Raw genomic sequence first — 24,858 nt, forward strand, 5'->3', positions numbered from 1 at the left:
TTGTCAGCGGTCACAGAGACGGACAACCCATGTGATTCTATGTTTAGCGGAGATATTTTGTTTATGAAGTGATGCGGGAGGGCGAAAAAGCATCTAACGACGCACTTAACAGGCGTTAGATTACGAGCGTTTTCAAGTGCAACATTAATACCATAGGTTTTGGGAAACAGCTCGGAGATTTAACGATCTTTAGAATGTTCTAACGATTAATTTAGCCTAATCATGCTTTTTGGAAACCAGGGCCTAAGCATTACGAAACTTCGATTATATCAAATAAGCCTCGTGTCAAAATAGCAATTAATTGACTAAATTCGACACTCTCATTGCCCACACATACAAAAACTCCCTTGCTTAATAATAAATAGCCTACTTAACGTGGACATATTTTGGTGTGAGTAAACCCTCTCGCTTCTCCTCTTCCTCTGAATACAGGAGAAGTATGACGTTGAACCGCCAAATACACAACTGCGTTCCTCTCAGTGCACCTGGTCAACGTTTCCACCCCCATGTTTAATATGGTATCGTCCAATGCGGCCGACAGTGACGTCTGTGAATTTCTGAATAAATACCAGAGCGCCACATCTAAATGACAGTGAATGCATGGAATTTACTGACTGATGAGAAGTTGCGTGAGAACACCAACGCAGGAAACGAATCAATAAAATACGCATAATTTAGCTAGCTACAACATTTATTTATATCTACCAAAAAAAAGCAACAATGATGAACGGAGAGATTAACGGTTTTCACAACTCCCTTATCGACGAGGACTGCTTCCTATTCACCTCGGAGTCAGTTGGAGAAGGACACCCTGGTGAGAAAGTTAATTTAGCTACAAACACAGCCAGTGACTTGTGTGTTATGACTTGTCAGTTATTTGTTTAGATGGCTTGTTTAGCACACGTGCGTCGGTGTTGCTTAGCTTTCTTAGTTAGCTAATTAACGTTAGCGAGCTAACCATCTCTGCTGCTCAAACCACATCGGCGTCAGCATCTTGCATAAGCCGCATGTGAGGCCCAAATTGTTCTTAGTTTATTAGCTAACCAGCTAGCTACTTTGCTGAGCCTTGTTCACATGGTCTCTATTGTGCAATTACGAACGTTATCCGTCCTTGGGATATATTCTCTTTAAAAATATTTGTATCCTGTAGTCGTCATCATGCTTATTTCACGAGATCTCCCGAAGATTCCGAGCAGTTCGCGCGCGGGCTCTCGGGGAACAAGGCCATATGTTGTCTTTTGCGTTTGGTTGCTATGTTAGGGGCACTACATTGGCTGTATTCCGTGCCACTCCTTGGCTATACCGGTAGTAGTTCATCTTGGAAATCGAAACGAATCAGATTTTTAGTTGCATGTGAACCCGCGGAAATGGTGGCGGGTTCAGGCTCATCGCATATATATATATATATATATATATATATATATTAGGACGAATTAAGTTATTGCACACCCCACAGTAGGCGTTCCCTAAAGGAATTTTGCAAATACATTCTAGAACGCGCCAATCGGTTCACGCTAGAACGTGCATGGCTCTGCCCACTATGGCTCGTTTGCTTCCAACGAGCCATAGTGGGCAGAGCCATGCACGTTCTAGCGTGAACCGATTGGCGTGTTCTAGAATGTATTTGCAAAATTCCTTTAGGGAACGCCTACTGTAGGGTGTGCAATAACTTAATTCGTCCTTGTTCTCCTTCTAAACAACCCCATTTTTGGAAACTTTGCCAAATGGTGTACAATACTAAACGTTGTCCACTCTGTTCATAACAGAACAAATGTTTAATCTACAAGCAGAACGTCGGCCAAAATCCACCTTCTCCCCCGAGGCTTCCCCCCTCATCACCATATTTGGTGATGAGTGGAAACGCCAATCGGATGCTTCCGACCAATGGAAAAGATTTATAAAATCTATCTGTGGCTACACATACCGCTAGGCCCCTCCCACCATCGCCATAATCCTGACATATGGTACAGCATGTATACAACTCAGACTGTAGTCGGTAGAACAGTGTACAATACAAATATTTTCAGCATAATCCAAACCTATTGGAGAACTCTACTATTTGTGCACTGCTTTACATGCTCTTGAACAAGCAACCTACCACTAAATTGCACAAATGTTGATGTAGCATTGTGAACTTGGTACATCTGTATTTTACAGATAAGATTTGTGACCAGATCAGTGATGCTGTGCTTGACGCCCATCTCAAGCAGGATCCTGATGCTAAAGTTGCTTGTGGTAAGGAAAAAAGCATGTTATTTTATTTTTGTCTGATGCAACTTCTAGCTGCCCTGGAGTCAGCTGTGAACACCACATGAACGGAAGAATCTCAAACTTTCTGCATCTTGTTAATGGTAGTAGGCCTATTATGGCACAACTCTTCAACGTTTTGCCAGATGAGTATTGATTGATATGCTTTTTCTGATTGATATGGTTAATGTATTATTCCCCCTCCACCTTTTTCAGAGACTGTTGCTAAGACTGGGATGATCCTGCTGGCAGGTGAGGTGACGTCGCTTGCTACAGTGGACTATCAGAAGGTGGTTCGCGACACCATCCGCCACATTGGATACGATGACTCCTCTAAAGGTTTTGACTATAAGACCTGCAATGTGCTGGTGGCCCTAGAGCAGCAATCTCCAGACATTGCCCAGGGTGTTCACATTGACCGCAATGAGGAGGATGTTGGGGCAGGGGACCAGGTATGAGTTGGGGTGCAGAGGACCACTGCACTAGTGACGTTAGCTGTACATTTATCAGTAAGCTAAATATGCAGCTTTCTTTTCAGATATAAAAGTACTACTTTTTCTATTGTCAGGGCCTGATGTTTGGTTATGCCACTGATGAGACGGAGGAGTGCATGCCCCTCACCATTATGCTTGCCCACAAGCTCAACGCTAAGATGGCTGAACTGCGTCGCAATGGCGCCCTGCCCTGGCTCCGGCCTGACTCCAAGACCCAGGTAAGCTGCCTGTGTGCAATCGATAGTCATTTCAGCCTTATGTAAATAGACTAAGACAAACTAGTTTGTTTATCATACCACCTGATGAGTGCAATATTAGTTTTCTTACTCAAGCTCTCCAACCTGGTTTGTGGCCAGCAGTAACTCCAACTCGTTTTAGGTTGTTCCCCTGGTCAGACATGGCTGACGCATGTCAGACCTTACAACGCCTGAATTGGTAGTTTAGGTCTCGGTTTAACCACGTCATATATTTTTGCCTTCTGGTGCAAAAATATTTTTGCATCCATTGGTTGATGTGTGCAATGTCTGAGCAGGGGAAACGCAACCTTGATCTATGCCTGTGGTTGAACAATCCTGCTGTCGTTCTATCTTGGTATGCTTCTGTGTGCAGGTGACCGTTCAGTACCGCCAAGACCGTGGCGCCATGTTGCCGGTGCGTGTCCACACCATTGTGGTCTCCGTGCAGCATGATGAGCACATCTGCTTGGACGAGATGCGTGACGCTCTCAAGGAGAAGATCGTCAAGGCTGTGGTGCCCTGCATTTACCTGGATGATGACACCATTTACCACATGCAGCCCAGCGGGCGCTTCGTCATCGGAGGCCCACAGGTGAGACAATAAGTCAGGGTTCGAAAGGTCATAAATCTTGGAAAAGTCATGGAATTTAAATTGTTTTCCAGACCTGGAAAAGTTTAGGAAAATGATATAATTTTAAACGTTTTGGCGAAGTCATGGAAATGTGTTTCATAATTTCTATTAACTTTTTAACATGTAGCAACAAATGGGTGTGATCATTCTAGTGGCCCCTGCAGCGTACGTTCATGTGATCATTCTAGTGGCCCCTGCAGCGTACGTTCATGTGATCATTCTAGTGCCCCCTGCAGCGTACGTTCATGTGATCATTCTAGCAGCCCCTGCAGCGTACGTTCATGTGATCATTCTAGCAGCCCCTGCAGCGTACGTTCAAACCGCTTTGTTTAGATTTTTTTTTTTTTAACAGTCCGTACAAAGTTATGTACTGAATGTGACCAGTTTATTTTTGGATGCCATGTTCAGACATTCACAGAAGTAGCGACCGTATACACAATCATCCAAACTGGAAAATGTAGGCTACATTAGTCCTAGCGCTAACAGAGGAAAGATTGACGTAACACAACTGGTCGTATTTAGATAACTCTAGGCTGACATAAAACACAATATGAATTGGCAATAGCAATTACTATAAATCATCACATTGGTGAGATCAATGTTGATTTAAAACACTTCTAGAAATCTGAAGTAATCTGATGGGTAGTTTGTGCACACCGCCATATTTCTTTACCTTTCTCTTTTCACGTCAACCAAAGATAAGAGAAGACCAGATGAGTTTGGTCTGCTTGTAGTATGCATGTTAATGGGAAAGGCGTTATCTAGTTGGTTGTAAAGTGTCCTCCGCTTTGGTGTGTAGGATTATACACTTCCAGAAGTGTACTCGCAAGATGAGTGAACCAACCATTCCTTCACCTCATATCTTTGGTCTTACATATGTTTAAGTTACACCCAGAATGTGTTGTAGAATATCAACAAACATGGCAAATAGCGTAGCATTAGTTCATTATAATCAGTACAACATTCAAAAGTATTTTAAAAAGCATCATAGGTGTCCATTACAATCATGCAAAAATCGGAAGGTATTATTTGTCACCAGTACCTAAATGTGAATAAAACTTAAAATACATTATGCCTCAAACATAAATTGTCTGACACTGAAATGGATTAATTCTATGTGAATTAATGAGGCGGAACACCTCAATTCAAACTGCTAGAAAATACAAGTTGTTAGAAAATAATTTGAAATTGACAAGTTGAAACAGCCTATAGATAGCAGGCACTGCACTGCCTGCTAATGAACTATCCTGTTGTATAACGGTCACATTTTGGAACGGTGCATTAAGTCCCATGCATGAAACCACTCTCACTTGGGTGACCGTTAGAGATATTTGGAACTCAAGAGTGAAAGTTAATGTAGTTTATTTAGGCATATTTAAAAAAATCTACATAGCAGAATGACATGCATTTCTTTCCCCCCAAATTCCACTGATTACTTGCAAATTAGGTCTTACAAAGTTGATTTACTTTTGGAACAGTTAATTTAAATGAATCTTCTTGACAAAACAAACAATTCACTTTGCCATTATATTAGTTGTGATTCTGTTCAATCACATTTAATCAAATCAAAATAATTTGACTCGTCATTTTAGGTAACTATTTGTAGCCTTCTGGATTATGTGGCTTCAACTTGTTTGGTAGATACTTCCAGTTGATTTGGGGATCCAATGTATGGGACATTGCAGACTGACTAGCATCTATTGAGTTGAGAAGTCAACACTAAGGTAGCCAAGATATGACAACTAGAAGGTACATTTCCCAATGAGAATTTGTGGGCTTGCTTCAGCTGAATTAAAATTATTTGTAGCCTACCATTTTTGATATTTGACATACTGAATGAGCAAATTATTTTTTACATTTTATTTTCACCTTTATTTAACCAGGTAGGCAAGTTGAGAACAAGTTCTCATTTACAATTGCGACCTGGCCAAGATAAAGCAAAGCAGTTCGACAAATACAACGACAGAGTTACACATGGAGTAAAACAAACATACAGTATAAACAAGTCTATATACGAGGTGAGAAGGGAGGTAGGCAAAAAGGCAAAAAAAGGCCATGGTGGCAAAGTAAATACAATATAGCAAGTAAAACACTGGAATGGTAGATTTGCAATGGAAGAATGTGCAAAGTAGAAATAAAAATAATGGGGTGCAAAGGAGCAAAATAAATACATTAAAATACAGTAGGGAAAGAGGTAGTTGTTTGGGCTAAATTATAGGTGGGCTATGTGCAGGTGCAGTAATCTGTGAGCTGCTCTGACAGTTGGTGATTTAAAGCTAGCGAGGGAGAAGTGTTTCCAGTTTCAGAGATTTTTGTAGTTCGTTCCAGTCATTGGCAGCAGAGAACTGGAAGGAGAGGCGGCCAAAGAAAGAATTGGTTTTGGGGGTGACTAGAGAGATATACCTGCTGGAGTGTGTGCTACAGGTGGGAGATGCTATGGTGACCAGTGAGCTGAGGTATGGGGGGACTTTACCTAGCAGGGTCTTGTAGATGACATGGAGCCAGTGGGTTTGGCGACGAGTATGAAGCGTGGGCCAGCCAACGAGAGCGTACAGGTCGCAATGGTGGGTAGTATATGGGGCTTTGGTGACAATTTAAGGCATCAAGGGTGGTCAAAACCATCCTCCAGGAGAGCTAATGGGTCTGCAGGCTTTTATTCCAGTCCACCTCCAACCAACCACATTTTTAGAAATTAGCCGCTAAACTGGCTCTGTTTTGAGCAGGGTTTCAAAAGCATGCACACCCAGTAGCTCTCCAGACTGAGGGTTGACCACTTTATTTATATATTAGTTGCCTACCAGGCGTTCTACTTTGGGGGGTGTGGTAAGTGCCTTGCACAATGACCGATGGTACATGGGCTCACAAAGCAGCCACCCAGTGTCAATAGTACATTACCCTTTTTTTTATGTACATAAAGATGCTGCTAATTGTTCATTAGAAATGTTTTAATCTTGAAATTCCATCTGACTGTATAGGAACCCTGATAAGTAGTGGTAGGACTGGGCATCTATGGTATGTGCTTGAAGGGGCAAACGCTAAAGTAACTTTGATGCATGGGCTTGTTTAAGCATTTTTACATGCAATTTGATCCATAGTTTTTTACTACGGTCAGTATTATTTTGGGGTAAATTGAAAAGGACTCGTTATGACCTATTACTCCTTTCCCTGCAGGGTGACGCTGGCCTGACGGGCCGTAAGATCATTGTTGATACTTATGGAGGCTGGGGTGCCCATGGTGGAGGAGCCTTCTCAGGGAAGGACTACACTAAGGTGGACCGCTCTGCTGCCTATGCTGCCCGCTGGGTGGCCAAGTCTCTGGTGAAGGCTGAGCTGTGCAAGCGGGTCCTTGTCCAGGTGAGGGCAGGGTGATCCTAATAAGGAGACTGATGTTGATGCACCTCATGTATAGAGCATTTGGAATGTGTTCAGACCCCTTCACTTTTTCCACATTTTTGTTACAGCCTTCTAAAATGGATTAAATAAAATTGTCAATCTACACATGACAAAGCAAAAACAGGTCTTTAGAATGTTACTGCATTTCTAAAACATAAACACGCCTTATTGACAATTATTCAGACCCTTTGCTATGAGACTTGAAATTGAGCTCTGGTGCAGCCTGTTTACACTAATCATCCTTGATGTTTGTACAACTTGATTGGCGTGCGCTTGTGGTAAATTCAAATGATTGGACATGATTTGGAAAAGCATACCTGCCTAAGGTCCCACAGTTGACAAGTGCATGTCAGAGCAAAAACCAAGCCATGGGGTCGACGGAATTGTCCGTAGAGCTCAGAGACGGGATTGTGTCGCGGCACATCTGGGGAAGGGTACCAAAAATGTCTCATGCTTTGAAGGTCCGCATAAACATTGGCCTCATCATTGTTAAATGTAAGAAGTTGGAACCACCAATACTCTTCCTAGAGCTGATTGCCTGGCCAAACTGTCTTCTGGGGAGAAGAGCCTTTGTCATGGAGGTGACCAAGAACTTGGGATGCACGCTATACCGGAATCGTACGAAATGAGCTAAAATTGCCCATTTCTGTATCGGCCCGACGTTAAAAACCGATGTCAAAGCTAACGTGCATACTTGTATAACGAAGCTACATGACATAATGACACCACGTAAAATTTTGCACTACACAGTCAACACAGCATTAACTTGGCACACAATGTCTGCTGTGTGGCTCAAGCAGTCATTTGAAAGAGTAAGAATTTCAGTGAATTCAAAGGCAAAATCCATTAAAGCCAAGATAATGGGATTCATTCCCCTTGACAATCAACTGTTCTGTTGTGGGTGGTGGTGGCTTTTGCCGACTGGTCGGGCACCAGTACACACTACCGAGTGCGCTATTTTTCAGATGTTGCCCTACCGGCGTTAGTCATAGCTTCACAACATGCTATGGAAAGCCGTTTGGGTACTTTGCGTGTCAAAGATAGTAGCACTGTCAAAGCTGTACAAAAGTCTGTAAACACCGGCCACAAACAATGTGTTTACAATACCGCGTTGGTAATAAAGTATAATTTGTTCGATCGCAACTTCTAGGGTAGCTAGCTTTAGCTTGGTACCTAGCTAGCAACAATACAACAAGCCTGAAAACGATGACCAGTAGAAACTGCAGTCATTTTCATTATTCTTAACAATGATTTAGGAATCCTTGTAAGCATTAGCTGGGTTGCCACTTGTTTGGCTATTTAAATTGAACTTCAGTTCATGAAAATAAATAGCTAGCCAGCTACTTAACCCTGTTGGCCAAAGCTAACGTTATAAGCAGCCAGCTAGCTTCATCTGGCTAGTGATGCTTGACCAGGTTGTGAAGCTAGCCACAATAGTGGACTTTGGATTTAGCCTTCAAAATAAGTGTGGCATAATTCTACTTTGTATTCATTTGCATCACTGTCAATACATTTAAGGCAAACCGCATGTCATTGACAGTGATGCAAGTGAATACAAATGGATGTGTGCCATGCTTTTATTTTGAAGGCTAAACCTAAAGGCCACTGTGGCTAATTGTTATTGTGGCTAGCTTCACATAGATGGTCTGACCACCATTAATGAAATAAGAACTGTCTTAGAAATTAGGGTTATTTTAGATGACACGAGCTATATAGTTAGCTAACTATAACTACTGAAACGGATGTCGTTTTGCTATGTTTTTGGGGAAGCACATTGTTTGCAGCCATGAGCTAGCTATTTTTTATGACCAGCACTGTAGGTGCGTGGACTTTACCAGCATCATAGCATATGTATCGACGACATGTGCAATAACTACGTACAAAATTAATAAACGCGTTAAATTATTATGTGATGTGCAGTCATGTTCAGGTCCTGATTGGTCATCAAGCTTATTTGACACGCCAAATAGCGTTATTTGACGAGCAAAGACCCAAACGGCATTCCATAGAAATCCTGGTTGAGAATGAAACGACTGAACAAATGAACAACGAATCCGCAAGAAAGTGAAAGAAATATGTTTTGGTTGTTTTACTGGTAATGGGGACATGTGTAAATGCCAACAACTTTTTGGTCAGTGTGGTGTGTGTGTGTGTGTGTAGCCTTTATTTAACAAGGCAAGTCAGTTAACAAATTCTAATTTACAATGACGGCCCGGACGACGCTGGTCCAATTGTGCGCTTCCCTATGGGACTCCCAATCTGTGATACATCCTGGATTCACACATTGGGACTTTAGTGATGCCTCTTGCACTGAGATGCCATGCCTTAGACCGCTGCGTCCTTATGTGTGAACTATTTAACTGTACTAGAATGCTTAAGGCCGATCAAATTAAATCGGTTATTGTTTTTGCAAGGAAAATGTCATATCGGTGCTGCACTACCAAGAACCCAATGGTCACTCTGACAGAGCTCCAGAGTTCCTCTGTAGAGATGGGAGAGCCTTCTACAAAGACAACCAGCACTCCACCAATTAGGCCTTTACGGTAGTGGCTAGACGGAAGGCACTCCTCAGTAAAAGGCACATGACAGCCCGCTTGGCGTTTGCCACAAGGCACCTAAAGCACTCAGACCATGAGAAACCAGATTCTCTGGTCTGGTGAAGCCAAGATTTAACTCTGTGGCTGGAATGCCAAGCGTCACGTCTGGGGGAAACCAGGCACTGCTCATCACCTGGCCAATACCATCCCTATGGTGATGCGTGGTGGCAGCATCATTCTGTGAGGATATTTTTCAGCGACAGGGAGACTTGTCAGGATCGAGGGGAAAGATGAACAGAGAAAGTTCTCAGAACTTCGGACTGGGGGGGGCAGTTCACCTTCCAAAAGGACAACGACCCTAAGCACACAGCCAAGACAGCGCACGAGTGGCTTCAGGACAAGTCTCTGAATGTCCTTGAGTGGCCCAGCCAGAACCTGGACTTGAACCTGATCGAACATCTCTAGGATGTGAAAGTAGCTGTGCAGCAACACTGACAGAGCAACACTGACAGAGCTTGAGGTTCTGCAGAGTAGAATGGGAGGAAAGGTGTGCCAAGCCTGTAGCGTTATACCCAAGAGGACTCGCGGCTGTAATCGCTGCCAAAGGTGTGTCGTCAAAGTACTGAGTAAAGGGTCTCAATACTTATGCAAATGTAATTTCAGGTTTTTGAAGTTTGTCTTTAATTTCTAAAACAGTTTTTGCTTTGTCATTTGTGTGTAGGTTTTTTGTTTACAAAGGCTCTAACCTAACAATAGTGGAGGGGGCTGAATGTTTTCCAAATGTACTATACATAAATCGGTCACAAAGGGGTGCCACGAAATCAAACCTAAAGTCTGATGCATGTTTGTATGCTCACAACTATACATCAGGTTGCCTATGCCATCGGAGTAGCCCATCCCCTCTCAATCTCCATATTCCACTACGGCACATCTCAGAAGAGTGAGCGGGAGCTACTGGACATCGTCAAGAGAAACTTTGACCTTCGTCCTGGTGTCATTGTCAGGTAAAGTGTACCCCTTTTGAAGTTGTGTGCCTCTCTGAATCTGCCCCTTCTGTCACTCGCCTTTTTAACTCACGCTTCCTGTCTTTCTGTTCTGCCTGAGCTGTCAGCTGGTGTTCAGATGGTTCTAACCCTTTAATATATGATTCGCTACTGTGATTAATGACATACCCAGTAGCTACTGACACGTAAGAAAGCAGCAATCTGGGCTTGTGGTCAGTTTGCCAAACCTGATATTCCACCCCTACCCAAACAGTCTTGCTTTAAATGCCAGTGAAGTATAGTATGTCATGCCAAAGGTTAAAGCTTCGAGAGCTACAGTTGAGGTTGTCAGATGGCATGTTAAATACCCAGCACGATGAAGGGTTTCCTGCTCACATCCAACTGGAAGGTCATTGGTTTCTCAGACCCTGTTAAAGTTCAATGACATTTCATAAATGGGATCAGTGCGCTTTCAATCTCCAAGCTCCAGTCCCCACACTGCTCAAGGATGAGTTGGTTAGCAGGGTAAGTGTTGACGCTTTATCCCTTCCTCCCCCTCTTTATTAGCTGGCCTAATTAACCTTTCTGATTGTTTCTTTCCATGGCTCTCGACACTCCCTATTGTTTTTTTAAAATTTTTTTTAAGCATTATGGCTGAGAATTGATGTTGATCTGAGGTCATTTCCTGTGATGGGCTGCTAAATGAGTTGATTGTGTATTCCAGGGAGCTGGAGCTGAAGAAGCCTATGTATCAGAGGACCGCTGCCTACGGCCACTTTGGCCGGGACTCCTTCCCATGGGAGATGCCCAAAAAGCTAAAATACTAAACTTGTGAAGCCTTTTCCCCCCAGGCCTGTTGGTGTATACTACAGAGAAGCCTACATGGTCTTGGGGGTGAAAGGCCCTTAATTCTCTTCCCTAATGGGGTATTAGAACCCTACCCCCTTTCTACTTCCTCTCTCCAGTCATCTGTACTGTATTTTTGCTGTTAGTAGTCAATGTAATACTACCAACATTCTCAAAATATTTCAGGAAAGTAATGTTGAGAGGTTAATGTTAGCTAGCTAATCTCTTCCACCAGCCGTCTCGCTCTACTGACTCATCTGGTTTCACAGCGCATCAGAAAGGGACTTGAATGGAGGCTATGGCAGATGCAGAAAACTTCTGATTCTAATTTGCTGATCTGTCCACCTAGAACACAACACTTAGAACCTCTTTCCCCCCCTACATTGTGGACTTAAGTGTGAACAGTACATGTGATTATAATTGTTTTTAACAATTAAGTTAGGAAAATCTGAAAGTACGTATTGGGGTTTTACGACTATTACAATATTGAATATGATTGACGGCTGTCGTTGATGGTGATATTGTGACGTGACCGTGGACTAGCCTATTTCAACTTGACTGGCATCACGCTGTAAAGAGCTGGTCAGGCAAGGACATTCCAAGTGGCCTATTCCTTTGCTCTAGCCTGCATAACCTATTTCAATAAATGTAATAAGCAACTTACTGAATGCAAGAGCACAATTTAGACGGGGCTACAGACGTAGTTTCTTCTCCGCACGGAGTTTGGATACCTCACCGATTTCTAGAACGCATTCTAACGGGAAGGTAGCTGGATTAAATCCCTGTGCTGGCAAGGTAAAAATCTGTTCTGCCCCTGAGCAAGGCAGTTAACACACTGTTCCCCGGGCGCGACAACTTGGATGTTGATTATGCCCCGCACCTCTCTGATTTTGGTTAAATGCGGAGGACTCTTCAGTTGTACTAGGTATCCCCCTTTCCTTTAATTGGTCCCAGAAGCCAATGGGTTGGTCCAGAGCCAGAACACCTGGGTAACGAACTGAATTTGATATTCTGATTTGGTTAGGGATGATCTAATCAGACTTTTTTTTTTTGTTGTACAACACCCCTATTTTTAATTTTTTTAGGAATTTTATCCCCTTTCTCTCACCAATTTTGTGGAATCCAATTGTTAATATCTTGTCTCATCGCTACAACTCCCATACGGGCTCGGGAGAGACGAAGGTCGAGCCATGCGTCCTCCGAAACACAACCCAACCAAGCCGTACAGCTTCTTAACACAGCGCGCATCCAACCCGGAAGCCAGCCGCACCAATGTGTCGGAGGGAACACTGCACCTGGCGACCTGGTCAGTGTGCACTGCGCCCTGCCTGACACAGGAGTCGCTAATGCGAGATGAGACAAGGAAATCCCTACCAAACCGTCCCTAACCCGGCCGACGCTAGGCCAATTGTGCATCGCCCCATGGACCTCCCGGTCGCAGCCGGCTGCGACAGAGCCTGGGCTCGGACCCAGAGTCTCTGATGGCACAGCTAGCAGTGCCTTAGACCACTGCGCCACCCGGGAGGCCTCTACACTCTATTTTGAGGTCACCAAAAACTAACATTAATTTGATATTTTCTCTACCTTTTCATATGAATTCAGTTTTTATGCGAGCTGGTTTTCTCCCGCTACTACTTCAATGAATTTATTTTACGGTGCTCAAGGCTCTCAAAGTTAAGGTGTTTTTGAATTACCTAAACATGATTGGTTTAAGGTAATGAGGTAGAACAAACGATAGTAAAATTGAATCAGTAGTTTTGAACATGCCTTAGTTGCGAAGCTTGCCTTTGCAGGCCATTTTTAATTAGTATGCTTATCAAAAGCATTAAGACAAGTTAGTTATGAAGCGTATTTCTCATAGGCTATTCTAATAGTGTTTAGTGTTTTAAAATTGCAGCTTTCAAATGGGAACTATTGTTAACGTCAGTCTATAGATTCTCTATCCACCTTGGGGCGACAGGTAGCCTAGTGGTTAGAGCGTTAGGCCTGTAACCGGATGTTGCTAGATTGAATCCCAGAGCTGACCAGGTCAAAAAATCTGTCATTCTGCCCCTGAACAAGGCAGTTAACCCACTATTCCTAGGCTGTCATTGTAAATAAGCATTTGTTCATAACTGACTTGCCTAGTTAAATAAATAAAAATATCACAGCTTTAGTTTGATCTAATACAGCTGTAGCAGTCTCGCTCCCTTTACTGCCCCGATTTCTAAGCTACACCCCATTCAAGTCCCACTTTGTTGTACAGTGTTACTAGGCTCTTTATGCGGTTAGCCAAGTCTTCCTCTTCCATTGAGGTCTTTCGCACTACAACGCTTAGCCCCTGCCCAGCATGACTGAGGAACTGTACATTCTGTAGTTTGGTTATTCGGGCTTAGCTGTCCTTTCAAATATTTTGCTGACCTACCAAGGCTACATGTTGCGATCATATTAATTTACTGGTGCTACTGAATGAAGGCCCCCAGCCCCTTAATCATTTTCCTTTGGTTGACACTACTTTCTGGTTTTGTGACCCACCCCAAAATCCTTTTTGAAGCTTTATTTCACTCCCCTTATCATTTGTTGAGGATGCAAGTTAAGGGTCAGTAGTTGTTGCTATGCGTTGCAGGCTGAGAACCGAGACAATCTTGATTTATTTTCAAGTAACTTTCTTGAATATACGCAGTCAAATCTGGGATGCCCCTGCAGATGTCTGTGCTGTTCTGATGTAATACAGAAAAGTCAGAAGCTGCTATGTCACTGCTATGGCCTGTAGGGGTGTTGATTATACTTGATTGTTTAAAACATGTTGTCATTGGCATGTCATGTTAAACTCCTTCAAAAGGTAGTTTAATTTCATATTGTTTTGCTTTTTTTACAAAATGGTTTGTCAAGGCTCTTCCTTGGGTATTGAGGGCAGGTGTAGCTACAGAGAAACCACCCTCTTTATCCTGAAGGAAGGCTGTCTTTGCTACAATGAAGAGCTCTTAATACTGGCACAACGTTTTTAAAAAATATTTATTTGTTCTCTGAATCTTGGTGTGGATACAGAGAAGCCAAGGATTCAGAAGGCAGCTTAAACCCCAGAGGGTTTTTATTTTTATTTTTTATCTCACATTGACTTTCCTGAATGCTGTAACATTTTCAATGGTTCCAAAGTGTCCTACAGAAAAGCTTTGGTCTGCCTCCACGGAACTGTCACTGGCTGATGTGATGAGTATTTTGGACTGCGGTTGTATGGGGTGAGATTGTATTGACTATACATGTGTGGTCAATGCAATGAGGCCATTCTTAGTCCCCCCTTATCCTTGCATAAAGAGATGGCAGCGTTTGGCTGGTGTGGTACAGAGAAACCAGCCTCGTTTACAAGCTGTCACTTGTTTGTATGGATAGGGTTTCCCTCTGTGCTTTTCATTATTTTGACACTGGCTAGTCTTCTGGCTACTGAGTGTAAGAGTGCCTCCCCCTTGTACTTTCTCCCCTCCTGCTCTTCATCAACATAGGTCTGACATCCTGAGGAACAGGGATCTTGTCTCAATGCTTCTGTCTTCAGAGGTTAGATACTGATTTCTCATGTCAAAGATCTGTAATAAATGTCTGCTTTCCTTCATGAAGCATGTTTTTGGTGTCATTCATTGTCCGTTTGTGCATAACATTTTTAAAATGCATAAATGAAATGTCGGTGTATGCTGTAGCTAGATCTTTGTGCACATGGAATTATCTTTGACCAGTGGTGCCACACATCCATCAATAACTAGCGACTGGTGTTATCAAAGTCAAGTATCATGGGTGGTGAATATGAAAAAATGGCAGTGCAATTTGCCATAATTCATGTGTTTCTGGGTATTTGAGCCATTGAGTACACCTGTTTCATAACTGGGTCTGCAGCACAGAATTTTTGGTGTTTATTTTCTTTTTACCTGAGAACCCCTGGGGACAGTACTGCATTTTAATTCAATGGTTGTAAATTTGCCTTGAAAAGCGATTCCCAAGTCTTCGACAGTTTTATGGTGGCTTTGACAGTTTTCCCCAGCACAGTGACTCGTCAGGTCAAATGTATTTAGTCAACAAGAAATGGTAAATATTGTGGTGGGAAATTATACCTGTATAGTGACTTGTGTACTGTCAAACGGTACAGTATGAAGATGGGCAGAGACTGCATCTCCAATAGAACTCACCGATCACACTTGTAGGTGATGTAATGAAGCTGTTTTTAACATGTTAACCATCCTTTGTCTAAAGCTGAACTTTTATGGATTACTGAATTTCCAAACTCTGACCTGTTCCCAACCCCTGGGTGCATGTGTTTTGCCCTAGCACTACACATGATTCAAAGCTTAAATTAGTTATTTGAATCAGCTGTGTAATGCTAGGACAAAAACGTGCACCCCGGGTTATAGAAGTGGCCTTTCACATCTAGGTGAATTTCCATGTTACCTCACAGGACTAGGAAAGGCACTGCTCCCCCTCTTAGCCTTTTATCTGGCTGGACCTTTCTCGAGGCAGAAGAACCTCCATCTTCAGTAGGCTGACCGAAGGGCCTGGACCTTCAGCTTTAATGGCAAGAACTGGTGAACTGAAGTTATGCAAAGTACTTTTTTTAATGGCATTGTACCTGTAATTCGGTACATAAATTGTGACTGAAGAGCCCATGCACTAAACGGTCCCTGTAGGAGACAGTCTTTAAAGAGCTAGTGTCGCCTGACCAGTACATTTTTAAGACTACATTCAAGGAAAGAAGACTATTTAGGGCACACCCTCTGCAGCTCATAGAGCCATCAGACAAAGCAACTGGGGACCTTCCCGACTCAGAGGAAAGGAGCAAGAAACCACCACCAAGGAACCCCTCAACTCAGGACAAATGAGGACACACTGCCATCTTTCCTTTGTTCACCTCCATACGGCCTAACCAGAGCCAAGGACAACATATATTTGGTTCAGACCATCTATCACATCTTCAATATTTATATCTTGAGGTCTGTCTTGAATTCTATTTCCTACCTTCTCATGATCACTCATGTTTGTACATATTTTGCTTAAGTGTTAATAAATGTTGCTTGTAAAAAGATCTGGGTTGTCTTCTGGGAAACAACTCAAATGCATTCTCAGAATTCATACCTTCAGATTAATCAATGTATTACTATTCTACATTTAGTCAGTTATTGTAAATAACTCAAGTCAGACCTTAAAAGACCAGTTTTGTACAAGAAAGGACTGGTGTCCCGCTAATTGGGCTTCCAAGTGGTGCAGCGGTCTTTAGGCACTGCATCGCAGACGTCACTACAGACCCTGGCTCGAATCCAGGCTGTATCACATCCGGCAGTGATTGGGAGTTTTGTTTTATTTAACCATGTAGGCCAGTTAAGAACAAGTTCTCATTTACACCCGCGACCTGGCCAAGATAAAGCAGTGCGACATAAACCGAGTTACACATGGGATAAACAATCGCACAATTGGCCCTGCGTCGTTAGGGTTTGGCCTAGATAGGCAGTCAATGTAAAAAATGTGTTATCTGACTTGCCTAGTTAAATAAAATTGACAAAAATCATAGCCGTCGTCACCATGACACTTATTACTAACTAAGCTCATGCGCAGAAACACGTCATCGGAGCTAACGATCTCCTCGCGCAGGATGGCCTGCATTTGCGCAGTTCTATCAGAGGCACTCTTAAGATAAATGAAAACGTGTCGCTATCTTTAGGTTCGTTGGAACGTTGGAGTAATATGTTCAACTTTAAGACATTGGTTCGATTTTAGGTCGTGCCTTTAGAGTTCTAGAAAAAAACGACTTGGTCCGTTTTTAAGGGTTTAGAATTAGAAACTTTGGCACCATCTTGACTTTGTTACATGTGAGAGATAAGGACAATTAAGGTGACTTAAACTTTTAAAATATGACCCACCCAATGGTTTTCTCTGAGTATATTCTATACTGGAGTTTTGGTGCAGGTACGGCCATATAGCACAAAAATAATATTGCAATATTGTCAAAATGATACGATATAACTAGCTAAAACAATACATTGCACATTAAATACCACCCCCTAAAACACGGTAGTTTTTTACTCTCGAAAAGGACAGCGCTATATCTCGTCAGCCTTTACTGACTGCCTCTGGGTAGCAAATTTAGTAAAGCACGGACTTAGTTTGCACGTATAGCTAAAACAGATACTTGAGTTTTGGTATCGTACTGTACTCCCTGCCTGAAGGAATTATTGATTAATCCAGGTTCAAGTTGATGGACAAACAATCTTTAGAATATGTTTTACTGCAGTTTTCGGTTGAATTTGTGTCTCGGCCCAGGGGTACACGCCAGTGCCTAGGCTGCAAAAACTACTCCGAAAACACGCACCTTCAGCTGTTTGTAAACCAATCACCTCACAGAACGCAGACACACCTCCTTGGCCCACTGACATAAATCATTCCTTCAGTTTCCCATATGTTTACGTATGGAGACAATTTGTTTTCAGCACTTATTTCCATGACTGATCAACACTCATGGCTTTCTCTTGTTCCTCTTCAGAAGTCATATGGTGAGAAATATCGAAACGCAGTAAAATCACAGCATCGAATTGCAATACATATAGAATCGCTACATATATACATTGCGTCTTATCGTGATAATATCGTATCGTGAGGTTCCTGGCATCCAGCCCAAGTTAGCCCAGTTATATTTCACTTCCTGATTACATATAAAAGGCCGCCATTGTCCTCTGTACGGATTTTTCTACCAGTAATTCTTAGAGTAATCTACATCCCAAAGAATTACAAAGGCTTCATTGTCCTTCTTGACTCTGGTTCCAAGCATTTAATGTCTGATTGGCAATAGAAACACTTTCTGAAGCAGGCCATTTATCACCAGCAGCCAAATCCTGTTCAGTTCGTTAATAAAATTCCAAACCAGTAGGTTGGCTAGCTGTTCAAAATGAGTAATCTTTTGAGCTGCTTCTCTTCTAATTACTTCGGTGTTCACCGCTCTGTTACATTGTACCGTATTTGTCTGGCTGGTTTTTAAATGTATGAATGGATTTCATAGTAGCTCAACCCAGAGTCTGTCTAATCTCGAAGGAGATTGGGTATCAATGTTGTGCTATAGCCTGGGCACCATTCTGTTTCTGCCTGTTCCGGGTTATCGCCATCTTGACAACGGCAACAGTTGTGCAATCTAACTGGTCGTGAGTACAATAACTACAAACAGTGTATCTTTATGAAGATACATTTATTGCTAGCTTGATATGCCATCACATTACAAGCGTGAGAGAGACGCTTTCCTCGTGAATTCCCACAGGCCCTCATTAACAAATGGCCAATCGAGACGCAATCTGCAAATAACGTCACAGCAACAACAACAAAATTGTTGAAAGCATAAACAGTCAAACTTGACGTGTGGTTTTATTCGTTTGTTTTATGTCCTTCTCTTGTGCCTCCCTAAAGAATTTGGCAAACCTATGCCTCAACAGGAGTGGCTGCTACTGTGTGTGTGTGGTTGGCTGTATGTGGCTCACATGGCTTGACGGCTTTAGGACACGTGTCTACCCTGAAGGAAGACTCCAAAGCAAAAGGTTAGCTGTTCAAAATGAACAATGAACTAAATGTTAGCTGTTCATTCTTTGTTTTCTTCTGATGCTTCCGGAGCACTGGAATATGTCCTCAGACAAAGAGATCATCAACCTCATATAATTACTTATATAATTCCATATAGTAATTGAATCAGTTCTCTGTAAGTGTGATCAACCTGTCCAGGTCATCAGTCTAACTACTCCCCTGTGACACCAAATAAAACTGACATTAATGTCTTGACTCTGTCATTTCCAGGAACCTCCAGTAGGACTACCTAAGCACATTTTACGGATCATGAGGTAGTACATTACTACAGTTACACTGTACTAACCAGGGACCACGAATAGCTTCGATACTCAAGTTACTCTTGTGACGTGTCCAAACTGTCTGACACTAATTGACTACACTCTGCAGCTGCTGTCCACTCACACGTCAAGAATGTTTTTTTCAAACTTCTATTTTTAACTTGCACTGTTAGATTGCTGGGGTTTGCATTATGGCTGCACTACGGCAGCCTCAATCCACCACATCCATGGATTTATTCACAATTAGGTATACCAGGGGTGGGAAATAATTTTGAGTTGAGGGCCACATCAGGATTTCTAAATTCAGTGGAGGGCTGACCAATTTGTTAGTCAAAACCAATTTGTGGGCCAGAAAAGGGGCAGTTATTTGAAAACATAAAGGTCCATTATAACTTTCCATCTAGTTTAAGATGTTCAACAGTGGCATGGAGTGTTTAATTAACCCAAAATACCCCCCCCCCCCCCCCCCCCCCCCCCTACACACACACAGACGCAATAAGAAACGGCCGAATGTTAACCACCTACAGTGACTTCAGAAAGTATTTATACTCCTAAACTTATTCCACATTTTGTTGTGTTACAACCTGAATTCAAAGTTGATTGAATTCTTCAAGGTCTGTCAAGTTGGTTGTTGATTATTGCTAAACAGCCATATTCAAGTCTTGCCATAGATTTTCAAGCATATTTAAGTCCAATATGTAACTAGGCCACTCAGGAACATTCATTGTTGTCTTGGTAAGCAACTCCAGTGTATATTTGGCCTTGTGTTTTAGGTTATTGTCGTACTGAAATATTCATTTGTCTCCAGTGTCTGTTGGAAAGCAGACTGGACCAGGTTTTCCTCTAGGATTTTGCCTGTGCTTAGCTCTATAGCATTGACAAGCATACCCATAACATGATTCAGCCACCACCATGCTTGAAAATATCAAGAGTGGTACTCAGTAATGTATTGTGTTGGATTTTCCCCAAACATAATGCTTTGTATTCAGGACATAAAGTTAATTTCTTTGCCACATTTTTTGCAGATTTACGTTAGTGCCTTAATGCAAACAGGATGCATGTTTCGGAATATTTTTTATTCTGTACAGGCTTCCTTCTTTTCACCCTGTCATTTGGGTTAGTATTGTGGAGTAACTATAATGTTGTTGATCGTTCCTCAGGAGAAAACTATCACAGCCATTAAACTCTTTAACTGTTTTAAAGTCGCCATTGGGCACATGGGAAATCCCTGAGCAGTTTCCTTCCTCTCCGGCAACTGAGTTAGGAAGGACACCTGTGTCTTTGTAGTGACTGGGTGTATTGAGACACCATTCAGTATAATTAATAACTTCACCATGTTTAAAGGGGTATTCAATGTCAGCTTTTTATTTTACACATCTACCAATAGGTGCCCTTCTTTGCGAGGCTTTGAAAAAGTTTCCTTTGTGGTTGAATTTGTGTTTAAAAATCATTGCTCAATTGAGAGACGAATAATTGTATGCATGGGGTACAGAGATGATGAAGTAGTCATTCAAAAATGATGTTAAAAACTTATTACACACAGAGTGAGTCCATACATTTTAATATGCGACTTGTTAATTACTCCTGAACTTATTTAGGCTTGCAATAATTAAATACCTATTGACTCATGACCTTTCAGGTTTTCATTTTGAATTCATTTCTACAAATGTCTAAAAATATAATTCCACTTTGAAATGATGGGTTATTGTTTGGAGGCCAGTAACATAACAAAATGTGTAAAAAGTCAAGGGTTGTGAATACTTTCTGAAGGTACTGTATACAGTACTTCACACAATTAGAGTCACAAAAAATACCTATGTGATCGACAAATATGAATGGAGGAGGTAGGGGCAGAGTGGTTTAATCAAGCCTGAGCCACCTTTGTCGCAGCACAATTCCACTGCTGTTGACCCTCTCTTGAAGGAGTGTAGTGTTATAAAACTATACTGTAGCTAATGTTATCACTTAGGGAAGGATGTGTATCAGCTAAGTGTGTTTTGTCCAAGAGGTAGACAAAACAGAGGTGAAATGACAGTACATGTGTTTGACAGGTTTATACAGCCTTGGAGCACAGAGGGTTGGTGGCACCTTAATTGGGGAGGATGGGCTCATGGTAATGGCTAGAGTGGATTTAGTGGAATGGTATTAAATACATCAAACACAGTTTCCATGTGAATGATGCCATTCAATTTGCTCCATTCCAGCCATTATTATGAGCTGTCCTCCCCTCAGAAGCCTCCACTGCCTTGGAGATGAGGCTAAACAAAAAACCTATGGAAATTATTTTATTTTACATTCTATTACTGTACATTCTTAGTTTACAAACTTTGGTATGAAGAGTTGGAGGCTAAAGTTCTCTGAGTCTCAATGGACTCCAAGAATGGGTGTTGGGGGTAGTGTCATGGTGAGGTCATGATCAGGCCAGTTGGCTCTTTGGCCCGAGGTTAGGGGTGTGGCTCTGCAGGGTTAGGTAGATGCAATGTCATGTTTGTTGGGATAAAAAAAAGTAGTGCTTCCATCTAGAGTAAGGCTGGTGGGAGGAGCTATAGGCTTATTGTAATGGCTGGAATGGAGTAAATAGAACAGAGTCAAACATGTGGTTTCCATATTTTTTTTTAACCTTTATTTAACTAGGCAAGTCAGTTGAGAACAAATTCTTATTTTCAATTACTGCCCAGGAACAGTGGGTTAACTGCCTGTTCAGGGGCAGAACGACAGATTTGTTCCTTGTCAGCTCGGGGGTTTGAACTTGCAACCTTCCGGTTACTCGTCCAACGCTACCCTGCTGCCCCGTTTGATACCATTCCATTTATGCCATTCCAGCCATTACAATGAGCCAGTCCTCCTAAAGCTCTTCCCACCAGCTTCCTCTGGTGTATGGATGACACTAATCTAATCTGTCTGTCTTTTTCATTACCTCTCAAAGCCCATAGGTCTGTGGCCCCAGGGCAACTTCTCTAGCTACAAAAATACAATTTATAGGGTTATGCAATGCGGTTACGTGAACCATAAAAACATAATTTTACTATGGATTTTTATGCTTTTGTAAATTATAATATAAGGAACTTTTGATATCTATGCATCTCTGATCTCATCCAGTATCTCAATTTAATGGAGTTACACTGGTTTTATTTTTACAATTCCGTCATTGCTGGAGGAATATTGTTGTCTAGTCAGTCATGCAGTCTTAACATGTGAACCTTTTATAACACAGGAGTCCGTGGGGGGTGGCATGAGTCCAAAGGGGTGTGACCTTGTTCCACCAATAGCATCACAGAGACCACTCCTCCTGAAAAGGGGTTTTTATGTAACAGCAACAAAGACTGGCCAGGCATGTGGCCCTGGGATAAAGTTTACATATTTTCATGCATTGCTGAAAACAATGAATTAATCGCCCACAAATGGTGGGAATCAGAAGTTTGTCCACTGAAATGTTAGTTCTAATCTGCCTTTCTATTCTTCTTTGGATGGGATTGTTGAGTCCCTTAGGAACAAGTTGTACCACAGCTCAAGGAAAAAAACATTATTTAGTTAGTTCTTTAATCTAATCTCTAACAAAGTTTCCAAACCTTGCACATAGAGTTGTATAGAGGACTCTAGTGCCCCAAAAAACATTTTAGTATGGGCAGCACCACTGAGGACCATTTTAAAGTAGTCAACTGGGTAGGACTTCCTATGGGTTAGGGAAGGATCACATAATTCCATCCAGGTCATCGGGAGGGATCAGCCAATTAATTACACTTGTGAGAAAACATTCCATAAATGCAGGTGGCAGTACATTTCCAACCTTGGCTTTACACCTGTTCAAACAACACACTCCAAGTGGCAGTTTACCGTTTTGGCAATTTATAGAAGTAGTATATTAAAATTGGCTACTTGGAAATGGCCTCAATGGCGCTGTCGTGCGATCACAGCCGCCATAATGGGAAAGATACAATGTTGCGATCTCTATAAAACTCTATGACCTTGCATTAGTGAACTAGTGTTAGTAGGCCTGTGGTATGAATGGAGGTTAGCCATGTGACTTCTTAGGGTTGCAGGATACTATCACTCTGGTTCAATGCCTGACTCTGGTTACACAACTTAACCATGCTAGTCAGTTTTCCAAAATAAGTAACATTGCTGTGCAATACTTATAATTATTTGATCGGTATGAAAGTGTTGGTCATTTAACTCAAATGCATTTGTGTTAACCTAGTCTAAACATGTTCACACCTGTCATTATTGAAAGATAAATTGTAACCATATAAATAGGGGAATGTTGTAAGAGCATCAAGGAGAATATATGGAAAAATCCAAGTTGGATCAATGTTGTTGTATTGAACATCAAACTGGAACATTTCAGTGCCCTGTCTAAGTCAAAATGATAGATGCTTCCCCCTAGTGACAAATTGTAACATTACATTGCCCCTAGAGGAGTTATTTCCCCATTATACAGGCCTGTACTTTCTGTTCACTCCACAACCTTCACTAGTCTAATCTGGCCATAAAATTTAGGATTGCATGAAGCACATCATCTGGAATTTAAACCATGACAATGACCTTATCCTCCATACTAATGGTACAGCCTTCGCCATACATCACCCAGGCCGTAAATTAAAACATTGACCTGGAAAAGGTTTTTTTGTCTTCGAGAAAGAGAAGGATAGAGTAACGTACAGTCTCGTTCACCTTTAACAAAACTGTACTCACACACTAAATCTGCATACAGTGAACATCCAACCACTTTTTCAAAATAAATATACAATAAACACCTTTGGAAAATAAATATTTAATATGTAATACTGAAACAATAAGGATCTTTCCAGAAAATGACAGTATAAAAAAAACTCTTAGAACATATAGGCCAATCAAAAATAAATTAGAGAAGTCATGACCACAGCACATTTTTTTAAACAAACAAGAATCAGCTACGACCAATTGATTTGCTCTCCTGCCTTAGTCATATTGAGTCACAGTGACCTCATGTAACCCTGCAGACAGCAAATCAACATGGTAACTTTTTCATGAAAACAACAAAAAAAACATACCTGCAATGACATCCCAGTCACATCACTTTGCCAAATAAAATGTAAACACAAGAGGTTGGTGGCACCTTAATTGGGGAGGAAGAGCTTGTGGTAATGGCTGGAGTGGAATGGGTGGAATGATATCAAATACATCAATCACATGGTTTCCATGTGTTTGATGCCATTTCATTTGCTCCATTCCAGCCATTAAAATGAGCCGTCCTCCCCTCAGCAGCCTCCCATGGATTTAAACCACATCCATATAAACAAAAAGTACACATTTTGTAAACACAGCGCACATTCTATGGGGAAGAGGATGTCACTGTGTGGTGAAAAATAAATTCACAGGGGTGGCGTCCCAGTTTCTGGGGATTGGGGCCTCATTTATCAACGTGGATACATTTCAAACTAAATTCTGGCGTACGTGGAGCATCTAGGATTTGAATGCAAACAAATTATTGGGATTTATCAAACATTCGCACAGAACATATATGCATGCTTAATTGGTAAATCAGAGCTAAACCATATGTGTGTGAGAACGAGCGCTACACCTCCGCTGGGAAAATGCCCTCCATTCACCTTTTATGGTAATAACAATGCCCTCATTTGCTGTATTATTTGGAGATGTTGGAACTGGGCCGTGA

General features: G+C 41.9%; 1 protein-coding gene across 1 annotated transcript; it reads left to right on the top strand.

Annotated features, from left to right (window-relative positions):
- Positions 1–572: 572 nt before the first annotated feature.
- On the top strand, positions 573–14,957 carry LOC110525708 (S-adenosylmethionine synthase). Its single transcript, XM_021606081.2, has 8 exons — positions 573–814; positions 2,158–2,235; positions 2,464–2,699; positions 2,816–2,959; positions 3,351–3,569; positions 6,780–6,962; positions 10,409–10,542; positions 11,246–14,957. The coding sequence occupies exons 1-8, from the start codon at positions 721–723 to the stop codon at positions 11,346–11,348; spliced, it is 1,191 nt and encodes a 396-aa protein (XP_021461756.1). The 5' UTR covers positions 573–720; the 3' UTR covers positions 11,349–14,957.
- The last annotated feature ends 9,901 nt before the right edge of the window (positions 14,958–24,858 follow it).

Source organism: Oncorhynchus mykiss, chromosome 6 (genome assembly GCF_013265735.2).
Source record: "Oncorhynchus mykiss isolate Arlee chromosome 6, USDA_OmykA_1.1, whole genome shotgun sequence".
Lineage (NCBI taxonomy): Eukaryota > Metazoa > Chordata > Actinopteri > Salmoniformes > Salmonidae > Oncorhynchus > Oncorhynchus mykiss.